The sequence below is a fragment of the Pipistrellus kuhlii genome, unplaced genomic scaffold (genome assembly GCF_014108245.1).
Source record: "Pipistrellus kuhlii isolate mPipKuh1 unplaced genomic scaffold, mPipKuh1.p scaffold_m20_p_1, whole genome shotgun sequence".
NCBI lineage: Eukaryota > Metazoa > Chordata > Mammalia > Chiroptera > Vespertilionidae > Pipistrellus > Pipistrellus kuhlii.
The window spans coordinates 10,849,506-10,870,670 of NW_023425404.1; the positions used below are offsets into that span (position 1 = coordinate 10,849,506).

At 46.3% G+C, this 21,165-nt stretch overlaps 2 protein-coding genes across 2 annotated transcripts in view; one reads left to right on the forward strand and one right to left on the reverse strand.

The window, feature by feature from the left end:
• The window catches only part of IFT43 (intraflagellar transport 43), a 71,506-nt gene extending 57,951 nt beyond the window's left edge, over positions 1-13,555 (reverse strand). The window contains exons 1-2 of the mRNA XM_036430852.2: positions 13,420-13,555; positions 10,257-10,346 (exon numbers count right to left, since the gene is read on the reverse strand). Coding sequence (XP_036286745.1) covers positions 10,257-10,346; positions 13,420-13,473 — 144 coding nt within the window. The 5' untranslated portion in view covers positions 13,474-13,555. The remainder of the gene's footprint in view (positions 1-10,256; positions 10,347-13,419) is intronic.
• Positions 13,556-18,537: 4,982 nt separating this feature from the next.
• The window catches only part of LOC118715108 (transforming growth factor beta-3 proprotein), a 40,662-nt gene continuing 38,034 nt past the window's right edge, over positions 18,538-21,165 (forward strand). Inside the window, exon 1 of the mRNA XM_036430828.2 lies at positions 18,538-20,230. Coding sequence (XP_036286721.1) covers positions 19,891-20,230 — 340 coding nt within the window. The 5' untranslated portion in view covers positions 18,538-19,890. The remainder of the gene's footprint in view (positions 20,231-21,165) is intronic.

A 21,165-nucleotide genomic window follows, 5' to 3' on the forward strand; every position in this document is an offset into this window, starting at 1 on the left:
CCAAACCTGGATCAAGCCAACCATATGGCCCCACTGTGTCAACACCAAGCCTACTGAGGAGTGTTGGGGAAAATGCACAAAAATGCAAATGAAGATGTAACAAGCTCCTGTTCTGCCTTCTCTCATCTGGGTCCTACCTGATCTCCCTGCTGCTAGTCTCACCTTCCTCTCATCTACACTCCATACCTGCCTGGGCCCCTGGATGTTACCGAGTACCAGATAGGAAGGGGAAGCTAGGTCTCAATCAGAAGGCATTTCTATGTAAGCATTTCTGCTATAGTGCCTAAGGCATCTGAATATTCAAGCCTATAATAACTTACCTAGGTTTCTTTTCTCATTATAAATATTTACTTTCCTAATTTTGAATTATTTTTCTTGAAAAAAGTTAACTCAAATTCAACATGCCCAAAATTTAAATAATTATCTCTTCTTACTCCCCCACTCCTGATCTTAAATTCTCAGCCTCAAAAACATCATTACCTATTCAGTCCTTTTAGCTACAATGGGGTCAACTCCAGAATCTCCTTCCCTCTCACTTCCAACAGCAAATCTAATACCACAACCTATCCATCTCCCCTTACAAATGGCTCTGGGCACTGACCTCTCCTCTTTACCCCTCTGCCAGGCTTCAGTTTATTGTTTCCCCAAATCAGATACAAATGCCACCTCAGGGGTCCCCTCCTTTAGGAAGCTTTCCTGAAGTCCCAGACAGGGCTATTGCTCCTTCTGTGTTCCAACTCTGACACTACTTAAGCACTATAATTTTTGTGTCTAGAGTTAGATTATTCATTTTTATGTTGGAAAGTGTATATACTGAATATAGGATAAATGAGTGAATGAATAAATGAATGGGTAAAATTCTACTTATAAATATATCAATAAAAATATATATGACAGGATGGGGAAAGAAGTATGGGGAATTGAGATCTTTGTTATCACTGGTGAAGAATTAAAAAACAGGAAAAGATACAGAAAAAAGAAGAGAAAGGGGAGAAAAAAGAAACAGAAAAAGGCTCAATAGGAGAGGGAAAGGCAGAGAGATTCGGGAGGGAAGTCAAGAGGCCTTTTACATTTGGTGATGAGTGCATGCACATCATAATGTATTCAATGCTTTCATATTTACTAAGAACCTGTCTGTGATGTGGTACTATGCAAGGCACACACAGACCCCTCTTTGATTGCTTCCCTGAAAGTACAGGGATCCCAAGCACAATGCCTGGCACATAGAAAGCTCTCAATCAAGTTTCATAGTGAATGAATGGCTAAATGGATGTTACTTTCTATTCCAAGGTCACGGAAGTCAATGTCACTGCCATCCTTCTCAATTTCTAACCCATATGCCTCCAAAACAACAAAATGATGTAAGTAAACAATTAAGAATTGTTCTCTGGCCAAGACCGGTTTGGCTCAATGGATAGAGCGTTGGCTTGGGGACTGAAGGGTCCCGGGTTAGATTCCGGTCAAGGGCATGTACCTTGGTTGCGGGCATATCCCCAGTAGGGGGTGTGCAAGAGGCAGCTGATTGATGACGCTCTCATCGATGTTTCTAACTATCTCTCTCCCTTCCTCTCTGTACAAAATCAATAAAATATATTTAAAAAAAAAAAAAAAGAATTGTTCTCTGGTAAAGTATTGGCAAATAACTAGTCAGTGGCATAGGTAGAGAATGCTACTAAAGAAGACAAATTAAATGGGTCTCAAGCAGCACAAAAATTCTCACCTAAAGGATGCCTCATCCAAATGTTTCTTTGTCCTAAGACCCAGAGAATTCCATGAAATAAGAATTTCTCTGTATCTTGAATAGAACTGTATCCTATATAACGAAGATAAAATATGTAAATTCACTATCACTCCGTCACAAAGATGGCAGCGCCTGAGCGGAGTGGGGTTTCTGTAACACAAGATGGCTGCACCCCATAACGAGCCTTAATGAGCAATCAGCAGGAATCTGAGGCTGTGCACGCACACACCCTTCCTCCCCCTCCCCCAAACCCTTTACCCCCCCAATCACTCCCTCCCTGTGTGGCTTGACAGGAAACCTCAGGCAGCACTCCCTGCACTGGCACCAGGCCGGGGACTTCAGGCCACACACCCTCACCCCAGTGCCAGTCCAGGGGACCTCAGGCCATGCCTCCTGCCCAGTGGGGCTTGACAGGAGACCTCAGGCCACACTCCCACCCAGCAGGGTTTGCCAGGGGACCTCCGGACATGTCCCCCACCCTGGCGCTGAGCTGAGGCTGTGCCTCCCGCCTGGTGGGGCTTGGCAAGGTTGGGCCCGCCGGCCAAGTCTGTATCTATTACAACGGAGTGGGGCTGGCTGGGCTGGGTCTTGTGTAATTTCAATGCGCACATGGATGGGCCGGGACTTGACTGTGGGTCCTGTGGTGCACCCCAGACTCTGACAGGAGGAAGATTTTCATATACATTTTACTAATTTTCTTTCATCTCTGACACTTTTATTATAGAGAAAGGGCAAATAGCAATATTAAATTATTTCCTCTAATTTATCCTCTTTTAATGTGCATAAATTTCATGCTCCAGGCCACTAGTTTGAAAATAAACTGATAATACTTTCTAATTCTCATGTGACACAGATAATAATAATAACAAATAACAATAGCATGTTAGGGCACTATCTTAAGAACTTTATATATACTATTATTTAACTTCCAACAACTCTATGAGATAGCTACTAGTACCATCCCCATTCAAGGGATGAGAAAACAGGCTTAGAGTGGTTAAGTAACTTGCCCAGGACACATACCAAGTAAGTGACAGAACTGGGATTAAAGACAAAAAGATCATCTATTCTACTTCTCATGTGATGCAATAATAACAATAGCTAACTTAATGGTGCACTGCGCTAAACTCTTTACATGCATTTCTCATTTAACCCTCCGAAAGGTGAGGAAGAGAACCTCAAAGCGCTCTTCCCTGCACCACCTTTCACCCGGGACTTGAAGGAAGCCAGCCAGCCAGGGCAATTCTCTGCTTTATAGGGAGTAAAATGAGGCATGAGCTGTGGGAAGTGAGTTGTACTGGGAGAATGAAAGAGCCGGAGCCAGTGCTGAAGGCGAATCTTGAAATGCTACTCCTAAATGCAGGCTCTCCTCTAAGATGACATTCCCTCCCACACAGTGATGGGCCCCAGGGATGGGTCAGTGATGCGCCTATGTCCATCCCAAGGGAGAGTTCAAAACTGAAGCATGCAAAGCATGACATAAATATGAAGTGTGGAAAACGCATTCCTCATGAACAGTTCTACATCGAATTCCCTGCATCCCTCTTGGACAACGTTATCAGAAGCATCGTTTAATCCAGCCCACTGGAGAGGGACTGTGAAAAAGGCCGAAAAATGTGACCAATCAGGAAAGTTATTTTTGTGAGAAAGAAGAAAAATGTCACCAAAAAGGGTCAGCAGATAACCCTATTGGGCTGAAAATAACTGCCGCGCTGGCAGCCCCGTCGGGGAATGGGCGGAGGGCGAGAGACGTAATGCCAAGCGCTAAAGGAGCTCCAGCTGAGTAAAGCTGCTGGGGGATGAGGAAATTGGCCTAATTTGGGAACATGAGCCCAGCAGCATTTTTGAGATTCCTTGGAGAGAATCTGGCTAACTTGCAGTCTGAGTCCTTGGAGGAACACCGAGGGATCAGGGGAGAGAAAGGGAACAGCTGTGTGACTCAAACACCTCTCTAGACAAGTGGATGAATAGAGTGATCAAGTGAGACTTACTCCCTCTCCAAAAGGACTCCAAGAGAGAATAAACCAAAGTCTCTCCGCTCTCTCCAAAAGTCTTTCTCTCCTAGGAGGTCTGTGTATCTACCTAGCGAGGAGGTAGGAGGTTAGGTGGTGGGTAAGTAGCTAGCCGGAGTCAGAGAAACTAAACTAGAGGCAGAGATAAGTTGAAGGACTCGGGACAAGTCACCCAACATCTCGAAGTCTCATAGCTATAATCAGATAATAATAGCGTTTACTTCATGAGCTACCCTGGAGCTTAAATAGGATACCGCAGGTAATTAACAGAGAGGTAGCAACTGTCCAATGTCAGCTCACATTGCTTTATTATTGCAAGGACCATCTGCAAAATAAAAGCTAAGCCACAGAGAGACGTGCTCACCTAAAAGACAGGCCAGCCCTGGAGATGTTTTGCCCAATATTACTTTTCTCCAACCTCCAGGTATGACAGTGTAACTTTATGGCAGAAAGTGTTAGGTCTTTTCTTAAAGGAACTGTATTAAGAGTAGCATCATTTGAATCGCTACAAGGTGAAAGTTCAAGCACAGAAATCAAATCCGGTTCGATTATCAGTGCTGTAGACAAGTGAAAACTATCCTGAAACTATCTTGCAGTACAATTCCCAGTAATCGTAATGCCAACTGGAATTGCTAACTGAAATATGCATCTAGTGATCCAAGCCTGATTTGTGACAGGTGGCCAAAAAAAGCCAAACACCACAAGAGTGCAGTCATAAACTTTTTTTAGGATTCGCCATTTCTTAAGAGGTTCCAGTATGCTGGATATGATGCTAAGCACTTTATGTGCATTACCTAATTTCATCTTCAGGACAACCCTAAAGAAGGAGACACAATTCTAATAAACTCTGAGCGAGTAAGGGTAAAACTATCAGAAGAGTTCATTGTTCTGATCAATCAGCACAATGAAATAGTTAAGTTCCTTGAACTTTACCAAATGACCAAACAGAGACCTTCCCTCTTCTTTGAGAGAGGAAGGACTGAGCCATACATACCTGTAAGCCAGTGGTTCTCAACCTTCCTAATGCCCCAACCCTTTAACACAGTTCCTCATGTTGTGGTGATCCCAACCATAAAATTATTTTCGTTGCTACTTCATAACTGTAATTTGCTAGTGTTATGAATCGTAATGTAAATATCTGTGTTTTCCGATGGTCTTGGGCGACCCTGCTAACGGTTCTCAAACCCACAGGTTGAGAACTGCTGCTATCGAGCCTAGGATCATCGGAAAACACAGTGTAAGCGAAAAGCCTCCAGGTGTTAGAAATAACTAGAGGAGAGTGACAGGAAATTTTATCAAGATTTCCTGAAACTTCAAGGGCTTACAATTTTTCACAGAGCACTACACAAATTTAAATTTAAAAAACTAGAGAGGAATGTGGGTTGTTGTTGTTTTTTTAACTACTAAAGGAGGAGGAGGAAGAGAGGGAGGAGAAGAGGAAGCAGCAGCAGCAGCCACCCTAGCCGGTTTGGCACAGTGGATAGAGTGTTGGCCTGCAGACTGAAGTGTCCCGGGTTTGATTCCAGTCAAGGGCACATGCCCGGGTTTTGGGCTCGATCCCCAGTAGAGGCATGTGGGAGGCAGCCGATCAATGATTCTCTCTCATCATGGATGTTTCTATCTCTCTCTCCCTTCCTCTCTGAAATCAATAAGAACATATTAAAAAAAAAAAAAAGCCATGGCCAGTGACTCAATTGGTTGGACGTCGTCCCATGCATGGAAGTTGCCAGTTCAATTCCAGGTCAGGGCATATGCCCATGTTGCAGGTTCAATCCCTCATGAGGGGGCTTGTGGGAGGCAGCTGATTGATGTTTCACTCTCACATCAAAGTTTCTTTCTCTTTCTCTTCCTTCCTCTCCCTCTAAAAATCTATCTTTAAAAATCTTAAAAAACAACAACACACACACCTTTGCATAAATTCTATTTTTCAAAAAGGAAAAATATGTCAGTGAAAACTGCCAACCCAACAGCCATTCTATTCTCCTCTCCTCTCTAACAAAAAAACAAAAACACCCAATGTATGGGTGTTGCCCGGTTGAACACTCCTGTGCAAAATAAAGTGAATGTAAGACCCATTTCTGACCAATAAAATGTAACTATAAGTCCACTTGTGAGGTCTCTGGCTACTGTTTTCCTAGAAAGAAAGGAGGGACACACTTGGCTGGCATGCACCTTGAACTCTTCAACTATCCTTTCTCTTCCTCATTCTAAAGAGGTTGTTCCTCTGATCCCAAGGGAACAACCAGCCACCCTGCTACCATGAGAAGAGGTCATAACCTCCAGATGGCAGAGCTGGAAGGTAGGAGGGGCAAGGGTCATGTAGGACATTGTCTAGTGACTGCACCAGCCCGGCCCTGCCCTCCTCTGGGCTTCTTGCTGTGAGAAAAATCATCCCTGTCTGATTCAAGCACTGGGGTTGAGTTTCTGATGGATGCAGCCAAATTCAACACTAACACACAAAGATACCTGAAAACCAATCCACCCTGAAAAAGCAGGAGTTTGAAACTCAAATGGAAGTAGAAGCCAAGCAGACCAAATGTGAGTAGAACTGACCAGGTGTATTATAGTTAGAAGTGGCCAAGTAGCGAAATGGAGAGGCAGGACGCATGTAAGCGAGCACTGTTACCAGTTCCAGCCTTGTGGGAATGCCAGCCCAGCACTCCCACCGTGCCAACACTTCTGATTTTAGAAAGAAGCCCACAATTTAGATTTTCACATGAAGTTTCCTAATTTATAAGTGATAAAAACCAAGTAAAAAGAAAAAAAAAAATTAACTCTGCCCACATCAGTCAAGACATGACTGTAGGCGAAATTCAGCCTGAAAACCACTAGTTTTCAACCTTAGTAGAGATGGTTAAGGCAAACTAAAAAGAAGAGAAGTCTAGAAAAATAATGGTTAGCAATATATTGAGCATTTATGCGCCAGACTGTGTTAAGAGCTTTTTATTTATGACCTCATTTTTTTCTCTCTAGCCACCCTTGTAATATTAATATCCCTGTTTTACCAACAAGAGAACAGAGGCTTGCCGAAACCAGTTTGGCTCAATGGATAGTCGGCCTGCAACTGAAAGGTCCCGGGTTCGATTCCGGTCAAGGGCAAGTACCTTGGTTGCGGGCACATCCCCAGTAGGGGGTGGGCAGGAGGCAGCTGATCGATGTTTCTCTCATCAATGTTTCTAACTCTCTATCCCTCTCTCTTCCTCTCTGTAAAAAATCTAAAAAATAAAAATAATAAAAATAACAAAATTTTAAAAAAGAAAGAAAATGGAGTTTTAAAGAGATTAAGAAGTAACTTGCTCGGTCGGTATCATAGAACTAATCTGAGGCAGAGCCAGGATTTGAACCCAGGCTGGTATGACCCACCTGTATGACCCCGAGGCCTGCGCTGTTATCCACTCGTAAAAGGAATGTCCAGTGCACCCAGAAAGCACAAAAACTGCTTGGGATCCCTACGGGTCAACTTCTGGTGACATGAGCAGCAGCCTTGAGGAGCCTTTTCAATCAGTTCTAACAGAGACCCAGGCTTACATCCTCCTTCGTTACTAAAAACAGCAGAGCACTGTCCAATACTCCCTTATTCACTAGTTTACTGCATGAATGAACGTTTGTGCCAGGCTTCCCAGTTACTAAAGTGCTTTTAAATGCATATTTCACTTAATCCCCACAGCAACCTGGTAGTATTGTTACCACTACAGTATTTGACAGATAATAGAATGGAGGATTAGAGAGATTAGTGGACTGGTTCAAGATCCAGGCAGTTAATTTACGGAGCTGTCACAAGCCCTGGTCTTCTGATGCCAAGTCCCGTGCTCTCTCTCTTCCCGTGGGCTACTTCTCTGCTTCCTTCGCCAGCGCTCCCAACTCTGCCATCTCACTTCAAGATAACTTGTTTGAACTAATTTCCTGCTTAACTCTAAAGTAACTCCAGTATGTCTGACAAGCCCAGGTACCATAGTTAGTTTCATGAATAGCCTCATCATAGAACAGAGTCAGCGAGAGGACAAAAATAAATATATCAAGTAATACACTCGGAATGTAAATGGGCACACACACAAGTCTTAGAATCTAATTTTAGAAAGAAACAGCCAAAAAGTCCCACACAGCACAGTGAGCATCTGGCCCCGGGGGGGGGGGGGGGGGGGGGGGGAGGCTGCCCACACTGCTTTGAACCTCAGTTAACCCAGGGAGAGAAGGAATCCTGGAATTCTGACAGCCATTTCACTGTCAGATACACCCATGAGATAAAGAAGAGAATGACTTTTCATCATGTTCTCCCAGAAAAATGCTAACACTCATAGTTTAAAAGAAAAAGAAAAAAAAAGAAAGGAAAAAAAAAAAAAAAAAAAGGAAATGTCTCTGAGGAAATAAGCAAGTATTCCAGAAAGGCTGAAACCCTAAAAGGTTCATCAGAGTGTGACACTGGAGTTGTGTGCTTACAGAACTGACTCTTGCTGGAAGCCAAGGGGCAGGGGGTGGGTAGATGAACAGTGCTTACTGACCCCAGCCGAGGAGCCCATTTGGTATGGGGGCCACACAGGGCTTCAAGGCCATAGGTCATCCCAGGACATCCTGGCCCATCACAGGCTCGCTCACCTAACCACTGCAGGCTGTAACCTCCTTCACCATTATGTAGACTGGTAGTTAGTCTTCCTAACTGCCAATAATCACAAGAATATAAGTTCGGTTATGGCAGGGAACCTTGTCTCTTTTTGTTCGCTGAAATATGCCAAGCCCTAAAATGGTGCCTGCACGCAGAAAACTTCAATAAATATTTGTTGAATAAATGAATAAGTCATCTGGTATTGTGATGGATCCTCCTAGAAGTACAGTTTAAAGTGGCCAGAGACCAAGAATACATTTCCATTAACCCAATCATCTGCCCATTTTCTCTTTAAAGATGTACCTTACTACAGTTCGGGCTTCTTGAGATCCAGGTTGGGGTTGGTAGGCCTTCTTTCACTGTCTTTTTATATTATACTACCATACCCAAACAGTATTACTGAGCCTCTAAGATCCCCCATCACACACTATGCACTTCATCCCTTCTTCCTTTGCAATGTCAAATGCATACCTGTTCTGTGACAGACACTGTGATAACAAAGATTACAATGGTCAGACACAATCCTTGCCTCCCAGAAGCTCACATTTCATGAGGGAGCCAGACATGTAAATTGTTAGAATATAATGTAATAAGCACTAGAATGTGGGTGTTATGGCCAAAGTCACATACTAACAACCGTCAGGCCTAATCTAGGCCATACAGCAATTTAATTTTTGTAATTAATGGCTAACCTCTAAAAATGGTTTCTTTCATATAAAAGTTTAGACTGCCAATATCCCTTGCAAAGTCAGAGGATCTGGCAATAGTGGGCCTGTGTTCCCCACAGCATCAGTCAGCTCTGGCTATGCAGGGGTTACCCCTTTAGAAGGGACATCGGCCTCCAGTTCCCACAATCCAACTCACATTCCCCCTACTGTTTTAGGGCAATGAGGCCAAGGGTCAGCTGCCAGCTTTTCTGTGCTGGCATGGTTGGTATCCTAGAGAAATTATTCTCCGTAACCACTTTTCTACAATAAATGAGAAAAATGCAAGATAAATCGAAAGGGCACATGGAGCACTTGAAGAAACGCTGGAAAACTTATTTCGCATAAAAATGAATATGCCTATACATGTGATAGGTAAATAAAGTGTATCTGTGTCCTGTTGCCAGCATGCTGTGCTCATGCATCCTTCTTGCCCATTAGGCTTCTCTAAACCTATATGGGGACACGAGCCAGACAATGGAGAAGCCAGGTTTAGCTCAATGTCTAGCGGGGCTGACAGACACGTAAAACGAAAATCAGCATTTAATGTGAGTTATTCTATGGAAACTGAGAGGAAGGAGCCCCGCCTCAACCTGGAGAAGAGCTGACAGAGGGGATTACCCTGAAGCTGACTCTTGAAAAGGGCAAAGTTTTTTCAAACAGACAAAGGAAGGTGAAACTGCCGAAAATAGTACCCTGGCATTAAAAGTATCGCTCATCAGGATTAACCCCCCCCCCCCCCCCCTACAAAGAAGCCGGATAAATTCCCATCAGTCTGAGCTACTCAGAGGAAAGTAAGGCCAGTACTGACCCCCTTCCTCCCTGACACTGTAGGAAGTGCAGGTCCCCATGAAACGTCCAGTTGTGTAATCTAATTGATGTCACCAGCATGCCTCCCTGACCTTCATTCAGTAGAAATAAACACCTGGACTTCAACTACATTTTGAAACTTCCCAGTCCCTTGTTCAGCTAACTTTGCAAAGTTCTTCATTGAGAATATAAAGCAATGCACAGAAACTATTCTAGCATCAAAGATAAAGTGTTTCTTTTTCATTTCTAACTCAGATGAGAAATGCCTAGGGAATTCCCAAATCAAGATAGAAGAGCTAACATTAAAGAGAAGAAATATGGAATACTAAATCTTTGCTCATTAGGTAATCGCTAACTTGTAGCATTTTCTCAGATTTTTTAACACCCACCTCTCCAATCAGAATCGAAGAATTCTTGCCACTGAGGTTATTCTCGGCTTGAGCTGACTCCTGCTGAGCTCGGCGACCCATCTTGGGCTCCTGTAAGAAGAAATAAGGGGCGCTGCTAACCCAAACATCTCTGAGCCACTATGAGGACAATTATTCTCAGAAGGCAAGCAAGAACTAGATTTATGAATACATGGTGGAGTAATTTGAATATTATTAGAAAATGCTCCAAACCCTAAAAGCAGTTGAGGTCAGTTCTCTTTGGTAGAAGAATAGGAAATTCATGGGTTAATGATCATAAGGTTTTCATTTAATCGCCCCACATCATTTCTACACAAAGAAATGAAACTAGAAATTCCTCTGGAATGGGCACAGACCTCGCACCACAGTTTAAGGAAGAGTGTGTAAAGGCTCCCCGTGTTCATGCAGGATTTTAGGAAGACCTAATTTCAAAGCTGCACCTTGATGTGAGAAAAGTTATTAAAAAAAAAAAAAGTTTTGGGAAAGAATTCCTAGATTCCATAAGAACTGCCCAAAGAGAAATACAGGTAGCATTTGCTTTAACGTGTAAACTAGATTGGATTTCCATTTACAACATGAAAAAAAATCTCTTACAAGAATGTTGAAACATCAGCTTTGGAAATCAGAACAATTCAAATTCTGAGTCATCACATGAACCATTGCAGCTTTTCCCCAAAGTCCTCCTGGGGTGGAGATTCTGTATCTCAAATGCTTCACACCACATCAAAAACTTTATTTAGGCAGACCAATAGGCATTAAAATACTTATCTTTTCATTTGTTGGCTTTTTAAAAATATATATTTTTATTAATTTCAAAGAGGAAAGGAAAGGGAGAGATAAACATCAATGATGAGAGAGAATCATTGATTGGCCTGCCTCTTGCACGCCCCTTCTTGGGATCGAGCCCACAACCCAGGCATGTGCCCTTGAGAGGAATCAAACCTGGGACCTTTCAGTCCGCAGGCTGATGCTCTATCCATTGAGCCAAACCAACTAGGGCTGGAATCTCAGTTTTATGATGTCCGAAGAACTAACTGTACTGACAAATTGAGAACGGTTACATGGGAGCTGTATAAAAACTCTGATGGAGTGTTTACATTTCAAATGTTGTTTTTAATATCTTTTTATTGATTTCAGAGAGGAGAGGAGGAGAGAAACATCAATGATAAGAGATAATCATTGACAGGTTGTCTCCTGCACACCCCCCACTGGGGATGGAGCCTGGAACCCAGGCATGCTGACTGAAAATTGAACCCTGACCTCATGGTTCATGTTGATGCTCAACCACTGAGCTACACCAGCAAAGCCATTTCAAATTTTAACCAATCATTTAGGTTTCAGAGATGATGGAAACAATCTTCCTGATAATAAGCAGCTCATTTTTCCCCCTAAGGCAGACAATCCCATTGCTTCACCTGTGGTTATGCTTTTCCATTTATCACAGCACTAGATATATAAATATGGCATGCCATGAGCAGTGGTTGTGCTACAACAAAAATTCAATGATCTTGTCCCTAAATGCTGTTTATAGATGATTGCTCTAAAAATTAAGTATTTTAAACTTTTTGAAGACTCTGTATAAGTCCACATGTATGGCTAATAGAAAAACTATTTCATTACCCAATTTTATACATTTTGAATGTGTAGTCTGTTTATTGTCCATCTTGCGTCACTGGAATATAAGCCCCATAAGGGCAAGGACTTTGTTTTATTCCCTGCACCTATGAAAATGCCTGATCCCCAATAAAGGCTCAATAAATGTTTGTTGAAAGGATGAAGAACTACGTTTATATAACCAGGCACTAAACACGTTCTCATATCAGAAAAGCCTGGTGACCTAAATATTCTTCTCCTTGGTCAGTCAAGCAACCTGCTTCGGCCTAGAACAATTTGTTCCTATGCTTCAGCTCCCCCTTAGGGAGGTGTGCCTTGGAGGACACCAGATGCTATCAACGTATTAAAAAACAACACTTAAGAGACTCCGCAGTCCACAGTGCAAACTAAAGATCTGCCCTGGGGCTCAATCTTCTAGTAAGTGTAATCCTGACTATTCTAAAGGTAAAGAGGCTTGGAGGGGTGTGATGGGAGTTAAAGCAAAGATCACTGAACTTGAGTCTGGACTCTAGCTTGGTGTATTCCTGACCCTAGGACCTTGGGTAAACCACAGGCAGCAGCGAACTTTACATAAGCCAGGCACTGTGTCAAGGCTTTTCCGTGCATTATCCTATTTCGTCTTCGCTGCAACTCCTTAAAGCAGACAGCAACATCATTCTGAGACGAGGAACCCTAGGTTCTGAGAGGTTAGCTTTTTTCAGGCCCTCGCAACAGCTTCAGACTCCATCTGACCTCTGGGTCCCCAGCCCTCAACGTTATAAATCTGACTCTTGCTTTCCTTAACATAAAACAGAGGAAGCCAAAACCGGTTTGGCTCAGTGGATAGAGCGGCGGTCTGCGGACTGAAAGGTCCCAGGTTCGATTCCGGTCAAGGACAAGTACATTGGTTGCGGGCACATCCCCAGTAGGGGGTGTGCAGGAGGCAGCTGATCAATGTATCTCTCTCATAATCGATGTTTCTAGCTCTCTGTCCCTCTTTCTCTCTCTTCCTCTCTGGAAAAAAAAAAAAAAAACTGAGGAAAAGCCTACCTTCCCCGAGGCTACAGGCAAAAAAAAAAAAAAAAAAAAAAAAAAAAGGCCCAACCCTGCCTTCACGTATATATAGTGCGGTTTTTAATGTAAGCCTGCCCCCAAGAAAAGCCCGACGGGAAAGCTCTAGAATGGGCGCCAGGGCGACCCTGGCCGGGCGCCTCGTCACCCGCAGACCTGCCTTTCTAGGGAAGTTCGCACTTGGGGCTCCGGAAAGCAAGGGAAAACGGGGACCGTTTCCACTGACCCCGGAGGCCGGCGGGAGCAGGAGCCGGCGCGGTTTCCCACTTTTGGGGGATTTTACAGAAAGCGAACCCCCGGCTGAGCACACCGCGGCCCGGGGGCGGGGCGCACGGAGCCACCGCCTCCTCCCCGCCTCCCGCCGCTCCGGCCGCGGGGCCAGGCTGCGCGAGGCCCGCAGGGAGCCGGGCCGCGGAGCAGGCCCTCCCCGCCCGCCAAAGCCTGGCCCCCGCCCGCTCTCCGCCCCCGCCACGGTCCTCACGGAGGTGGCCGGGCCACGGCGCCGCTCCTCGCCCAGGTCCAGCACGTCCTCCATCGCCACGGCCGCCTGACGTCACTTCCTGGAAACCTAGCGGCCCCTCGGCGTCCCTGACGACGGCCCCGCCCTTCCGCCCCGACTTTTAAAGGGTCAAGGCATTATTCCTGGATTCTCTGTGCCATCCTCCAACTTAAATATTAGGTCTAGTAATAATTAATGTCGTTTTCTAATACTTTTTAAAATCGAATTGATTTAAACAATACAACAAAATTTAATCAACAATATAGTTGCCGTTGTTTTCTACTACTTGTGCCCAACACTCAGGAAGTATTTTAATCCCTCTGTTGTAAAATTCTTGTGATTTTGATGCAAAAAATTCGGTCAATGCATTTTTGAGGCATTCTTCATTATTAAATTTTTTTCCAAGAAGAAAGTTTTGCAAAGAACGAAACAAATGGTAATCGGAAGGGGCAATATCAGGAGAATATGCAGGTTGAGGGAGAACTTCCCATTCCAACTGGCGCAGTTTTTCAGCAGTGATTCTTGCAGTATGTGGTCGTGCGTTATCATGGTGAAGAATTACGCCCTTTCGATTAATCAGCGTGGGTTCTTTTTCTCTTAAAGCTTGGGCTAACCTTTCCAATTGGGCACTATACACTGCACTTGTAATGGTTTGGTTAGATGGTAAAAGTTCATAATGAAGAATTCCTTTAAAATTCCACCAAACACACAACATCACTTTTTTTGCATGCAAGTCAGGTTTTGGCGTGGGCTGCGGAGCCTCATTTTTGTCCAACCATTGAGGCCGCCTTTTCAAATTAACTTACAGCACCCATTTTTCATCTCCGGTAACAATTTGCTCTAAAAACGGCAAACGGTTTTGACGAGAGAGGAGCGAACTGCAAATTGTGACTCTTTGATTACGGTTGTTGTCGGTCAACTCATGAGGAACCCATTTTCCAAACTTTTGGACTTTGCCAAGTGCACGCAATTGATTGGAAATTGTTTTTTGTGAACAATTTAAAGTTGTCTCAAGCTCTTGTTGGGTAATTTGAGGATTTTGCACCAAAAGAGCTTGAAGAGCTTCTTGATCAAAATTGGACACACGGCCTCGACCACTCTTGTCATCTAAAGAAAAATTTCCCTCGCGAAATTTCTCAAACCAATGCTGGCATTTTCTGGCGCTAACTGCATCTTGACCAAGAGCACTACAGATGTTTTTTGCAGCCTCACTTGCTTTTCTTCCTAATTGGAACTCGTAAAGCATGCAGTGCCAAATATGCTCTTCATCCGCCATCTTCTTAGCCCTAGTTTTGCAACAAAAACCAAACCAAACACAAACTTTTTCAAGCAAAACTTGTTAATTGCACTTCACACGTTCTGTAGATACCACGTGTTTGAAGGTTATGTCAATACAAGTCAACGCCAAGCAAGATTTTAAACGAATGTTAAAAAACGGCATTAATTATTACTAGACCCGATATTTCCTAAACGTGCCTTGCTTGACATGCGGTAGAAACCACCAGGTATCACATTCCGGTAAAGCTGCTCCTGTGGGACAGCGGAAAAGCATGTGTCCTTTTCTAAACACATAAGCTATTAATTGCAAAGCAAAATGGTAGTAATTATTCTGATCCCTCTTATTTATATAGTTCTTTACAATGTACAGAGGCCCTTCACAGTTATTAGCTCATGTGAAGGGCATGGCAACCTTGTATGGGAAGCAAGATATATTGCATTATCTCCATTGCTCAGATGAGGAATAGGGCTACAAGGATCTGGTGTGAATAAGTGGTTTACAACAGAAAATGCAATACACATCATCTCTGTCTTCAAAAACTTCACAGAGAGGTTTTGATGTTTTTGAGCCAACACATCAAAAACCCCAGTACTAATAACTTGCAAAAGTAAATTACTCAGTTCAATCATTCATCCATGTGTTTATTGGGTAGGGTTGTGACAGCAACAGCATTACCTGGATATCAGAAGAAGTGAGGTCTCATGCTAGCTCTGCTCACAACTACCTGTGTAAACCAGGCAGAGTCTCTCTGGCCTCAGGTTTTTCCCTCCTGTAATTACTCTTAGAGATTATCCCTAATACCTTGTACTTACTGACTCTGATTCTCAGGGAGAATATTAGATTTTTTTAAAATATTTTTTTATTGATTTCAGAGAAGAAGGGAGAGTGAGAGTGAGATAGAAACATCAATGAGGAGAGAGAATCATTGATCAGCTGCCTCCTGCACACCCTTTACTGGTGATCAAGCCATGGCATGTGCCCTCCTGGTGATGACAATCAAACCACTGAGCCATGCTGGCCAGGCTACCCTATTAGATTTGAATCTGAATAAACACTCATTGCCAAAAATCCAAATCCCGAACAGATGAAATACAGGCTCCAGTGCATCCCTACTCCCTTTTCCTTGGCACCAGAAGAGGAAGAAGGAATTAATCTTTGGATATTTTCATTTCTCGTGAGCTCACAGACATACCACAACCACCTTATACCTAGCTTCCAAACCTTCACTCCCTCTTCTCCCTGAAAACAAAAGTTGACTGATGCAGCCCTGGCTTCGGTGTTTCTCAGTGGTTAGGGTCACCCATTCCCTTCCCAATCAAGGGCATGTACCTGGGTTGCAGGTTCAATCCCCACCCAAGTCTCCCCCTCTCTCTCTTTCTCTCTCTTCCTTGCCCAACCCTCCCCTCCACTCTCTTTAACAGAACCAATGGGGAAAATATTCCTGGGTGAGGATTAACAACAACAACAACAACAACAAAAAGTTGACCGCTGCTCACTCTGGGCAGAAAGAAGCCCTATAATAGTGGCTTCCAAACCTTGATGGGTACCTGGGTCACCTGTGAGACTTGTTGAAAGAACATATAACAGGGCCCCATCCCTAGAGACCGATTCAGTAGAGGTGGGGTCCAGATATAACTTTAATAGTTTTCCTTCCTATTTTGCAAGTGTTTGCATAAAGCTTCAGTAAGGCATTCTCTGACTTAAAACTAAAACATCTACTTTAAATTCCAACAGCCCCTCCCCACCCCCCAAGTAGGCACTCCCTAGCCTCTTTCCTGTTTTATTTTCTTTCATTTATTGCCTTCTCTACTGCCCTACCTCCATCTCTAGAATGTCAGCTCCATGTGCGCAAGGATTTTGTTAGTTTGTTTATGTTCACTGTGTATCCACAGAGCCTATTGTTGTGCCTGGCATATAGTGAACATCAAACATATTTTTCCAAGGCTGACTGAACTTCAGAGGCATCATTACACTCATAGACCTGCAACAGACTCTTCAGTCTAAATGTCAGTGGTGATACATACTGGCTATATGACCTTAGACAACTTATTTTTAAGCTTTCTACACGTAGGTTTCCTCATTTGTTATGCAAATGACAATAATGCCCACGCAAACCAGAAAGCCCCTATTAAACATCACCTCCAGCACTCATAAGCCTTTTATTTGATTTTATTTTGGTTTTAAATGTGTTTTTATTGCTTTTTAGAGAGAAGAAGGGAGAGGGATAGAGAGAAACATACATGAGATGGAACATCACTGATCAGCTACTTCCTGCACGCCCCCTACTGGGCAACCAGAGCATGCGCCCTGACCAGAACCTCTTGGTTCCTGGGTCCACGCTGAGCTACACTTGCTGGGCAGCTTTATGGCCTTTCAAAATCTCTCTGTGACCCTGGCTGGTTTGACTCAGTGGATAGAGGCTTGGCCTGTGGATGAAGGGTCCCGGGTTCCATTCCAGTCAAGGGCACATGCCTGGGTTGTGGGCTTGATCCCCAGTTGGGGGCATTCAGGAGGTAGCCAATCAGTGAGTCTCTCTCATCATTGATGTTTCTCTCTCTCCCTTCTCTCTGAAATCAATAAAAGTATATTTTAAAAAATAAAAATCTCTCTGTGCCTTAATTTCTTCCATTGTAAAATGACCCATCGCTTGCCCCGGGATGTGGTGAACATCCCCTTTCCCGTTAGTAACCTAGGAGCGAGGAGCAGGAACCAGACCTGGCGGGAAGGGGCCTGGAAGGCTGGGGTGAGGTGGGCCGGTGGCAGGGAGCAACATTGATTTCTAAGAAAGTGATCCCCTTCAGGGGCTGGTCCTGGGTGGATTCTCTCCTGGGGAATACCTAGAAGCTCAGGTTGAGGAGGAGGAGGGAGGCGGAGGGGAAAATTCCCCTCACCCATCTGGGAAATGGGCTCCTGCCAACTGCTGACTTTGCGCTCGCTGACGCAGATCCCCGCGGAACCCCGGGCGGGAGGGAGGCCACGAACATCTGGAGGACATTTCTGAGAGAGAGAGAGAGAGAGAGAGAGAGAGAGAGAGAGAGAGAGAGAGAGAGAGAGAGAGAGAGAGAGAGAGAGAGAGAGAGAGAGAGAGAGGCTGCAGCGCTGGGCTCGGGGGAAGGAGAGGTGCACTTGTGTGCACGCCGGGGCCGGGGCCGGGCTGACAGGGAGGCTATTCTGTGAGGGCCAGCGCGTGCCACTCTGCCTCTCTCCAAGCCCCTTCTCCCCAGGGCCAGCAACAGCCCCAGCCCCAGCCCCAGCCCCAGCCCCAGCCCCAGCCCCAGCCCCAGCCCAGCCCCAGCCCCAGTCCCAGCCCCGGCCCCAGTCCCAGCCCCGGCCCTCCCAGCGCCGACCCGCAGAGCCTCTGTCACTGGCGGCCTCGCCACGCCAGAGGGCACCCTCGATCTGCTGGAAAACGCCACCATTTTCAGGGCCCCTGGAGCATCCCCAAGCTTCTCCAAGCTGCCTGGCTCCAAGCTTGTCAATGAAGGGGGGAGGGGGGAAAGGAGGGGTGCAGGATGGCCACGGAGCTCAACCCAAGCCCAAGCCCGTTCCAACCCCGGGCGCCACCCTTCGCCCCCGCCTCGGCCCCGCGCGCTCCGGCCCCTGCCCGGGTCCCGCCAGGCCCGGGGCGGCCCAGGACGCGGCCGGGGAGGGAGCGGAGAGGCAGCCAGGAGAGGACGGACTGACAGCTGGAGAGGGAGACGGAGTTGGGGGAGAGAGGAGGGAGGGGATTCACCCGAGTAACTTTCCAGAAAAACAGTCAACGTGTAGCAGGAGTGACTCCAAGAGGAGAGAGAGAGAAAGAGAGAGAGAGAAAAAAAAGTTCAGTGACCACGTCGAACGAACGAGAAGGACTACTTGCAAAGTATTTTTCAAACGGGCTCGGCTTCCCCTGCGCCTGTTTAAAACATTAAGACCGCGTAGCCAGAGAGGCTGCTGCGTGCGCCGGTGCCTCCCTCCCCCACCCCGGACCAGAGACGTCATCGCAGGGAGGTATAAAATTTCAGCAGAGAGAAATAGAGAAAGCAGTGTGTGTGCATGTGTGCGAGAGAGAGGGAGAGGAGCGAGAGGGAGAGGGAGAAGCAGGAGAGAGAGAGAAAGGGAGGGAAGCCGAAAGCCAAGTCCGAGGGAATGAGCAAGGGAGGCGGGAGAGGCAGGAGAAAAAGCCTGAGAAAGAAGGAATAACAGCTTCTCCGGAGCAGGCGCGCAGCGAGCTGGCTTCTGTTTTATTTTTCCTTCTCCTTTTCTTTTTTATTTTTTAAAGAGAAGCAGGGGACAGAAGCAATGGCTGAGGGAGAAGACACGAAGAGGGGCTGGTGACCCTGGGCATCCAAGTGGATTATTGGGGCTGCTCTCCAGAGGCCTGTCCTCCCTGCCTCCCAATTTGCACACAATCTCCACATCCCAGCCAAGGAAGGCAAGAGGCAGCAGCGGGAACCAGGTGATTGAGAAAGCCCCCAGGAAGTGCACCCCAAAGAGAAAGCATGAATGGTGTGCCCGGAAGACAAGTGTGTCCTCCGCTGCCCTCACCTTTAGCTGAGCCATCAGCAGCCCAGCCCTGCCTCTCCCTGCCTCCTCGCTGGTGATCTGACTTTTTTTTTTTTTTTTTTTTTTTTTTTTTTTTACATTTTTTCCCCTTTTCTTTTTCATTCTCTTTCCTTATTTTTCTCCGGGACAAGGCAACTATTTTGATTCTGGGACCCAAGCCACGGTCCTTCTGCTCCTTCTTTAAAGAAAAGAAAAAAAAACCCACTTTCTCTCCATCGCCAAGCAGCCTTTGGCAATATCAGATATCCACTCTATTTATTTTTACCTAAGGAAAAACTCCAGCTCCCTGCTTACTCCCAGCTGCCTCGCCACCCCTCCCAGCCCTCCGCTTGCCCTCCACCTGGCTTGCTGGGAGTCCAAGCCCAGCAGAACCTGTTTAGACACATGGAGAAGAAACCAAGAGCTCCAAGGCACACAGTCGGCTTCTTCGTGCTTGGGTTGCCAGCGCTTCCTGGAAGTCCTGAAGCTCTCGCAGTGCAGTGAGTTCATGCACCTTCTTGCCAAGCCTCAGTATTCTGGATCTAGGGAGGCCGCCTGGTTTTCCTCCCTCCTCCTGCACGCCTGCTGGGGTCTCCTCCTCGCCAGGCCTCACAGCCCCCCCGCCCCCGGCCTCTCTGCCCGGCTCACCCATGAAGATGCCCTTGCAAAGGGCTCTGGTGGTCCTGGCCCTGCTGAACTTTGCCACGGTCAGCCTTTCTCTGTCCACTTGCACCACCTTGGACTTCAGCCAAATCAAGAAGAAACGCGTGGAAGCCATTAGGGGACAGATCTTGAGCAAGCTCAGGCTCACGAGTCCCCCTGAGCCATCGGTGATGACCCACGTCCCCTACCAGATCCTGGCCCTATACAACAGCACCAGGGATCTGCTGGAGGAGAGGGAGGACGGCTGCACTCAGGAAAACACCGAGTGGGAGTACTATGCCAAAGAAATCCATAAATTCGACATGATCCAGGGGCTGGCGGAACACAGTAAGTTTGAGTTTTCATGGGGGTGTCTGCTCTAGAGGGTCTGAACGGGAGTAGGGAGTCCCAGCGAGGGGGGCCCGGTGGTGGCCACACAGCAGGGTCGCCTGGTCCACCCACACCAAGGGCAGGAGGCAGGATGCACAGTCAGGGTTGGAGAGGTGGGTGGGGAGGGAGACAGAGCCGTTCTGCTAAGACCCTGGCACTTCTGGGAGCCCGGCAGTCCTGGAGCTGAGCGGCTTGCCGAACTCACATCCCATCCTTGGCTGATTTTAACTCGGAATTGCATGGTGTCGTCCCGTTAACATATGTGCTCGGTCGCACATGAGCACGGACCGGTGACTGTAGGCATCTAGGTGTCAGAAAGGGGCAGGGCCGCACTCTCTCTCAAGCCCTACAGTGAGTTCCAAGACTTGGGGAGACCCCGTCTTCTCCCTGCTTTTCACAACTCACTGCGACACGTGTCCGGTTCAGTGTTTCCAGTTTTGGGGGAAGGAGAGCTACACATGAATGTATGTCATGCTTCTGAGGCCCAGGCAAGAGGCATCGTCTTGCTGTCTGGATCCTTCAGTCTCCGCCACACACATGACCCACGTGAGCTGCGGGCGTGGGGGAAGGGCGCACACCTCTGTCCACACGGACGTGTGCTTTATGGCAATGGATAGCCTGGATGTGTACAGTAGGTAAATGCATGTGCTCAAATGGGTGCCTTCTCAGTCTGTGGGCATGGGAAGGCGGAGCTGTGGCTCTCACATGTAGATGGTCGCTGGCGGCCCTTTTGTGTCTGCGTGTCCCGGGAAGGGTGGGAGGTGGGAGGTGTGGCTGTGGGTGCAGAGGGTTCGTGGCCTGGGAGTGTGTCCTCCCAGGAGGCTCCCGTCGGTGCCGAGGAGCTGGGAGGCTTCTGGGTGAGACATCTGTGTGTTTGTACACGTGTGGAAGTC